Consider the following 8,130-nt stretch of genomic DNA (forward strand, 5'->3'; position numbering starts at 1 on the left):
CGAACGGAGCCGAGCCGTTCCGAGCCTGCCCGAGCCGCCCCGAGCGGCGCCGAGCGCGCGGGGCGGGGGCCGGTCCCCCCCGGCCGCTCCGTGACTAAATAAGGCCGATGGCGCGGCGCGCACCGGGCGGGTAGAGCGGGGGGGGGCCCGGCCCCGCCGCCCCCTCCGGGCCCCCCGGGCCCCCCCCGGCCCCGCGGCCCCGCTCCGGGCGGGCGGGGTCCGCGCCCGACGGCCCCGGGCCGGGGAGGGCCCCCCCGCCCCCCGGGCCCCCCGGAGCGCCGCCGTCCTTGGCTCAAGGGCAGCGGGACCCCCCGCGGCGCGGGGCCCCCCCCGGGCCCCCCCGGCCCCCCCGCCCCCGCCGGCGCTGCCCATGGGCCCGGCGCGATGCCGGTGCGGCGGGGGCACGTCGCCCCCCAGAACACCTTCCTGGACACCATCATCCGCAAGTTCGAGGGGCAGAGTGAGTGGGGGCCTGGGGGGCACCGGGGCCGGGGGGGACCCGGGAGGGGCGGGGCCGGGGGACCCGGGGGTGGGAGGGACGGGGCGGCGGGGACCGGGGATGGGGGCATAAGGGGACACTGGGGGGACCCGGGATGGGGAGGACCAGGGAGGCGGTAGTCTCAGGTGGGTTTGGGGTGACTGGGGACAAGCCCAGCTCGGGGAGAGGGGGGACACTGCCCACCCTGGCCCCCAGAAGCCCCCGGAACTCCCCAGCAGCCCCCCGCCCCGGGTGGGTTTGAGGTGATGGGGAGAAGCCTAACTGGGGGGACTGCCTGCCCCGGCTCCCAGCAGCCCACGGCTCAGGGGTTCCCCCAGTCCCCGAGGGGTGATGGAGACCCTGCCCCCGGCTCAGGCTGCTGTGGGACTGGGGGTCCCACCTGGCCCATGGACCCCCAGCCCGCTGCCCAGCCACAGGTGCAGGGAGACCAGGGGGACATGTGGGAATGGAGGGTCTGGGGGTCCCCAGCATCTCTTGGGGGTCAGGCCCTGAGCATCCCCCTGGGGACAGGGCAGTGATGGGGTGATGCTGCCCCACGGGCCGGGCTGGGGGTGTTACCGTGCTGGGGGACAGGCTGTGGCTGGGGGGTCTGGCCTGGCTGAGGCCCTGCCTTTGGGGTGGGGGTCCCCATGGTAGTTGTGTCCTTGAGGGGTCTCTGCAGATTTGGGGGGCCCCGTGGTGATGAGGTCCCTGCAGTGCTGGGTGCCGTGGGCTCCTTGTAGTGGTGGGATCCCTGCAGTTCTGGGGTCCCTGTTGTGGGGTCCCCCTTATGATGAGGTCCCTGCAGTTCTGGGGTCCCTATTGTGGGGTCCCTGCTGTGATGAGGTGCCTGCCATTGTGGGGTCCCCATGATGACGACGTCCCTGCAGTGGTGGGGGTCCCTGAGTGCTCATGGTAGTGGGGTCCTTGAGGGGTCCCTGCAGTGTTTTGAGTCCCTGGGTCCCTGCAGTTGTGGGGTCCCAGGTCCCAGTGGGGATGAGTGTCCCTGTGGTTATGGGGTCTCCACAGTTCTGGGGTCCCCGTGGTGGTGGTGCCTTCAGCTTAGGGAGTCCCTGGGGAGGAGGGGGGGCAACTCAGAGGGTGTTTGGTCCTGGGGAGCCCAGAGCCACGGATGGACGGATGGACGGGTGGGCTGCCAGGCTGGGGGTGCTCCGTCCTGACCCCCCGTGTCCCCTCTCCCCCCCAGGCCGCAAGTTCATCATCGGGAACGCGCGGGTGGAGAACTGCGCCGTGATCTACTGCAACGAGGGGTTCTGCCGGCTCTGCGGGTACTCGCGGGCCGAGGTGATGCAGCAGCCCAGCACCTGCGACTTCCTGCACGGGCCCCGCACCCAGCGCCGCGCGGCCGCGCAGATCGCGCAGGCCCTGCTGGGGGCCGAGGAGCGCAAGGTGGAGATCTGCTTCTACCGCAAGGACGGTACGGACCGGGCACGGGGGCAGCCGGGATGGACCCGGGGCACGGGGACAGCTGGGGACAGAGCTGGGGCACAGGGACAGCCGGGGACGGGGGGCCGTGCTGGGGACACCACGTGTGGGAGTGCGAGGTGCGGATCTGTTCTACCACAGGGATGGTACGGACTGCCCCGGGGGGCTGCGCCGGGCACGGGGGGGACGACAGGCACGGGGCAGACCTGCACTGTACCCGTCCAGCACCTGCCAATGCCATGGGTGGCACGAGGTGTTGGCACAGGTGGGAGCCTGGCACTTGTGGCTCCCGAGGGACACCGATAGCTCCTGAGGGGCTGTGACAGCCCCGGAGGTCCGCAGTGCTCCCCAGTACCACTGTGGCTTCCAGCAGGGTGGGAGCCTGGCACTGGTGGCAGCTCTCGAGGGGCACTGGCACCCCAGGGCTCTGCAGCCCTCCCCAGTGCCACAGTGGCTCCCAGCCAGGGAGCCAGTCGGGGTCCCGGGAAGTCGTGTGCTGTGGGGCTGGGGTTGTGGGGTGGGAGCAGCGTGCAGTGCCCCCCCGCAGAGGGGTGACAGGCTGTGTGGGGGCACCGTGTCACCTGGGCCAGGGACAAGGGCACGGGAGTGGCGGGGGCTGAGCTGGTGTCGAGTGTCACATTTCCACCGTCCTTCTGGGGTGGGTGTGGGGTCACCGGACAGAGTGACATCCCAGGGTCCCCGTGCCAGGGGGTGGATGCTGTGACCCCCAGAGCCCAGGCCAGGGCTGGCACCCCGCGTTGGCGGTGCCGGCGCTGCCCCTCACCATGGCCTCGTGCCAGCACCATGTGTCCCAGCTCTGGGCACGCGGCCCTAGTTCCGGTGCCGGAGTAAACAAAGCTGGTGCCAGCTGCCGGCGTGGCCACGGCACCATGGGAGCCATGGTGGCTCTGGGGGCCCTGATGGGGCTGGGCTGGGGCGGGGGGTGCTGCTCCCGGCCCTGGGACCCCCACCTTGCCACCACGGCACTGCCTGGCACACCCGGCACGCCCCGGTGCCCTTTGGACTGCGTGTGCCGGGGGCTGTGGGGCGCAGGTGGCATTTGAGTGCCCCCCCGCACCCTGTGCTGAGCCCTCATTAGGGTGGCACTAATCACCCTGGTGGTGCCACCAGCCGTGCCAGGCATGGGGATGGGGCTCCTGCTCCTGCCTGGGGCCTTCCTGGGGTTCCCAGCATGCCCAGCTGTGCCTCCCGAGGGGTGTGGGGATCCCACCCCCTGCCAGGCCTTGGGTGCTGCTATTGGGCCCATGGGGACGTGTGATGGGGGTCCTGGGGGTGCTCTGTGGCCCCCCACCGTGACTGCCCTCCTTGGGGACCGGCTGCCCTGTGGGACGGGGGGTGCGACCCCCTGGCAGTGTGTGACCCCTGGATCTGGGGTGTCCTGCACCCACAGACAGGCCCTGTGCCTGGAGACTGTTTTGGTGGGTCTTGGCCCTGGGGGCTGTGGTGGTGCCACCATGGGTGCCCCTCTCCATGACAATGCCAGTGCTACCTGCCACTGTGGGGCTGGCTTGGGGGGGTCTCATGGGGTCCCACTGCTGCCCCTCACTGCACTGAGACACCCCCCCCCCGGCACGGCAGGCAGGGATCCTATTGCCGATGGCTCCGGCCTTGTGGCTGGGCTGTGGCATTCCCGGTGCTCCCGGTGCTCCCCGTGCCGCTGCCACCCCACAAGTGCCCCTGGAGTCATGCTGACCCCCGCCCCCCCGCCCCGCATGCCCCCATCCCGAGCCCCCGGCGTGTCCCGGTCCCCGGTGCCGTGGCAGAGCCGTGGCAGAGCTGTGGAGCCGCCGCGCCGCCGCCGCTGCCGCAGCCATTCGTCTTCCCGACGTGTTGTTTATGGCGCCGGGGACGCCGGCAGGTCACGGCGCCCGCGGGGGACCCGTGTCCCCGTGGTGGCACCCGTGGGGCCTCAGGCTCCCCAGGCAGTGTCCCCAGGGAACGGGGAGGGTGCACAGCCCCCCAGTTGCTGCCGTGGCCTTTGGGGTCCCCCCGTGCGTGGCCCCGGTGTCAGCGCAGGGCGGGAGCGGCCGAGGGCACGGAGGGGCTGGATCGGGGCTGTGGCACCGTGGCACGAGGTGGCACCTCTGGGCGTGGCCGTCCCCCCTGTGCCAGCGGGGTGTCCCTGTCCTGGCTGCACGTCTGGGGGTGCAGGTTGCAGTCCAGGCTACGTGTGTGGGGGTGCAGGGGGTGCAGAGTAGGGTGTAGGGATGGGGGTGCAGGTTGGGGGACTGCAGGGCTTTGGGGTGCAGGGGGGTCCCCCCACTTTGGGGGTCCCGGTGGTGCCCCCTGGCCGTTCTGGGCAGTGATGCAGGGGGTGCTGGGTGGGGGTACAGGGTGGATGTGGGGTGCAGCTCTGGAGGTGAGGGGTGCAGTTGGGGTGCAGGGGGTTGATGTGCAGGGGGGGGTCCCATTGCAGTGCAGTGTGTGTCCCCGCCACGGGGGTCCCCTCATTGGTCCTGCCATCACGCTCACCACGAGGGTCCCCCTAATGATCCCCCCAGCCCGCTGGTGCCCCCATAGCCCCCACCCTGGGCCACTCCCCTGTGGGCAGTGGGCCGGGGGGGCCAGAGTCCCTGGGCTCGGGGACTCGGGATTCCCACGGGGGCGGATGAAGCCGACAGTGGCAGCAGCCACGTGTTGGTGCCACTAATTCCCCCAAGGCGGTGGCTCGGCCGGGACCCCGTGGTGGCCCGGGCCACCCTGTGCCACCCTGTGCTGGCCCCTGGCCCATGGCCCCACGTGCAGCAGGGAATCCCCCCGCCGCGGGCACAGGGACGGGGACGGTGCCAGCTGGCACCCGCCCTGCCAGGCTGCCGGGCCCGGCGCCAGCGGGGGGGACGCAGAGGGAGGACAACGCCGTGGGGGTGACCCGGTGCCGCGGCGTCACCCACGTGTCCCGCCGTTATACCCGCGTGTGTCCCCCCGGGGTCCCCTCAGGGTGAGGGGCGCGGGAGGGGGCAGGATGCCCCCCCATCCCCCTCACACAGAGATTACCCCGGGCTGCCCTGACCGCCCCGGCCCCCCCTCCAGCTGTGGCACCGGATTAACGCCACAGCTGTTAACGACTTCTGAGCGGCTTAACCTGCCCCACACCCCCAGAGCCCCCCCCCTCACCCGCATGGCCCTGCCTGCAGCGTTTGGGGGGGGGATGGGGACCACCCCCACCCTCCTCTGCCCTCCCGTGCCTCGGTCTCCCCCCGTGGTGCAGCTGCAGGGGGGGCTGCACCCGGCTGAGTCAGGATGGGGGGGCAGGACGGGGTGCCCCCCAGGATGGGGTGCCCCTCAGGATGGAGTGCCCCCAGGAGTGGGGGGGGCAGGAGGGGGTGCTTAGATGGTTTGGGGGCCAGGAGTAGGTGCCCAGCAGGGACAGGGGTTGCCCAGCAGAGTGGGGGGCAGGAGCAGGTGTCCAGGAGGGGCAGGGGAGTGTCCCCCAGTATGCGGGGTGGGGGCAGGCAGGGGTGCCCCCTAGGGGGGTGCTGTTCCCCCGTGTCACTGACCCCCCCTCCCCGCAGGCAGCTCCTTCCCGTGCCTGGTGGACGTGGTGCCGGTGAAGAACGAGGATGGCGCCGTCATCATGTTCATCCTCAACTTCGAGGCCGTGAGGGAGCCCGAGCCGGGGGAGGGCCCAGCCCCCAGCACCAACCACTGGGTCACCCCGGCCCCCTGGGGCCCCGCAGGTACAGGGGGACAGAGACACCAACCCCTGGGTCACCCCCCTCCTCCTGGGTCCCCACAGGTGGGGAAGGGGCCTGTGTCACCCCAGGTCCTGCTGACCCCATGTCCCAGGGGGACAGGGCACTGTAGGGCTCGTGGTGAGGGCAGAGGGTGCCTCGGTGCTGCTGGACAGCACTGGTGGGGGTTGAGGCAAAACCCTGACCCCGACCCCAACCCTGACCCCCACCCTGTCCTTTCCCGCCAGGGCACAGCCAGTTCCTGTGGCTGAAGCAGCACCATGGGGAGGGGATTGGAGCTGGACCCTGACCCCAGCCCTGACCCCGACCTGTCCTTCCCGCAGGGCGCAGCCGGTCCCTGCGGCTGAAGCTGCTGGCGCTCACGGGCAGCCGCCAGTCGCTGCCCCCGGAGCCGCCGGAGCCGCCGGACGTGGTGGTGGTGGACCCGGGGGTCGTGGACCCGGGGGTCATGGACCCGGGGGTGGTGGACCCGCTGGCCATGGACCCGGCCCTGCCGGGCAGCGACTCAGGCCCTGAGGATGCATCGTCCTCGCTGGAGCCCGGGGCCGGGGACCGTCCCGAGGACGAGGCGGCGCTGATGGGGGACCCCGAGCCCCCGGTGACACAGTCGTCCCCGCGGGCCGAGCGCCTGGCGCTGGCCTTCGCCAACCACAGCCTGGCCCGGAGCCGGTCCCGGGAGCGCCGGTCCCGGGAGAGCCTCCGCAGCCTGCGCCGGGCGTCGTCCGTCGATGACATCGAGGCCATGAAGGGTGACGGGGACAAGCGCTGCCACAGCCGCCACACCAGCGCCAGCGCCGGCCTGCACCGCGGCTCCAGCACCGGTACGGCCCCGCCGGCACAGGGGACGCTCCTTGGGGCTGGGGGCATTGGGGCAGCCACAGCCAGAGACCCTGGTGACCCCCCATTCCCCATGGACCCCACGGCAGTGCCCAAGCACTGGCAAGGGGCTGGAACTCCCCATCACCCCTGGGCCCCCCATCCTGCCTCCTGCGACCCCCCTATCACCATTGGAACCCCCCCAGACCATCCTGCAGGCCCCCCCACGCTCTCAGCCACATTGAGCCTCAGGAATCACCGTGGGAATCACCGTGGGAATCACCTTGTTGGCCCTGGAGCTCTTTAAGCTCATTAAGAGAAGGGACAATAATTATAATGATATTAAGGGTAACTGAGAGCAGCTCCACAGGTCCCGGGGGGGGCCTGTGGCACATGGTTGGGGGGGCCCCCTTGCCCTGGAGCTCCCCACTCGCTTCACCTGCTGTGGGACCCCAACCCTGGGATCTGTGGGGAGCTGTGGGACCCCTGCCCCAGGAGCCTTGGGGAGCCATGGGACGCACCCCGGGATCCAGGGTCCATGTCCCCCCAGTGCCCTGCCCGCTGTGGGACCCCCAGGGGTCCGTGTCCCCCCGGGTGTCCGTGTCCCCCGGTGACAGTGTCCCTGGCAGGCGCAGTGGCCGCCGTGCGCAGTGCTCTGCTCAACTCCACGTCGGACTCGGACCTGGCGCGGTTCCGGGCCATCGGCCGCATCCCACAGATCACCCTCAACTTCGTGGACCTGCAGCCCGGGGGGCTCCTGGCCCCGCCCCCGGCCCCCCGCCCCATCATCGCCCCCACCAAGCTGCGCGACCGCACCCACAACGTCACCGAGAAGGTCACACAGGTAGGACCCCGGAGGGACGGGGGATCCCACAGGTTGGGCGGTGCCAAGGTGACGAGCTGGTGCTGGAGGTGACCAGGTGCTGTGGTGGCCAGGGCATGCCAGAGGTGGCTGGTCAATGCCAGGGGGCCAGGGGGTGACAGAGGTTGACCAGGCAGTGACAGAGGTGACCAGGTGGTGCAGAGATGGCCAGGCAGTGACAGGGTGTCTGAATGATGTTGGAGGTGGCCGGGCAGTGATGACATGGCCAAGTAGTGCCATCCCCAGAGGGGATGGACAGTGCCAGAGGTGGCCAGGTGGTGCCAGAAGTGGCCAGGTGGTGACAGAAGTGGCCGGGTGCTGCAGGAGGTGGCCAGGCAATGCCAAGGCGGGCGAGTGGTGCTGGGGGCATGGCCGGAGCCCAGGGGATGCTCCAGCAGGAGCTGGAGCTCACTGGGAGGTGCTGGAGTGCAGTGGGAGGCAGTGGGAGTAGGTACTGGTGCCAAGGGCACCACTGGGTCCCTGGAGTGCCCCAGCCTTGGTGGGGCCAGAGGGGCCAGTGTGGCAGGATTAGAGGCCACTGTACCCCCCCTCTGGCACTGAGTCCCTCAGGGAGACCAGCCAGGGGGGTTGTGGCCACAGTGTTCTGGTGCCAGTGGGTGCCATGGTGGGGGTCATGTGGCTGGGACAGACCACCCAAGGTACATCAGGTCCCTGGGGTCTCCCAGTGGGGCACAGGTGGCAGACACCCCCTGACCAGGGTATCCCTCACCCCAGTGCTGTGCCTGCCCGGTGCCTGACACCCCTCACCCCGGTGCCATCTCTGCCCGGTGCCAGGCACCCCTCACCCTGGTGCC

General features: G+C 71.1%; 1 protein-coding gene across 2 annotated transcripts in view; it reads left to right on the forward strand.

The window, feature by feature from the left end:
* Window positions 1-362: 362 nt before the first annotated feature.
* The window catches only part of KCNH2 (potassium voltage-gated channel subfamily H member 2), a 24,272-nt gene continuing 16,504 nt past the window's right edge, over window positions 363-8,130 (forward strand). For both annotated transcript variants that reach the window (XM_017838290.1, XM_017838291.1), the window contains exons 1-5: window positions 363-460; window positions 1,686-1,916; window positions 5,458-5,622; window positions 5,961-6,458; window positions 7,083-7,297. In XM_017838290.1, the coding sequence (XP_017693779.1) occupies window positions 385-460; window positions 1,686-1,916; window positions 5,458-5,622; window positions 5,961-6,458; window positions 7,083-7,297 (1,185 nt within the window). In that variant the 5' untranslated portion in view covers window positions 363-384. The remainder of the gene's footprint in view (window positions 461-1,685; window positions 1,917-5,457; window positions 5,623-5,960; window positions 6,459-7,082; window positions 7,298-8,130) is intronic.

The sequence above is a fragment of the Lepidothrix coronata genome, unplaced genomic scaffold (assembly GCF_001604755.1).
Source record: "Lepidothrix coronata isolate B3197 unplaced genomic scaffold, Lepidothrix_coronata-1.0 Scaffold330, whole genome shotgun sequence".
Taxonomy (NCBI): domain Eukaryota; kingdom Metazoa; phylum Chordata; class Aves; order Passeriformes; family Pipridae; genus Lepidothrix; species Lepidothrix coronata.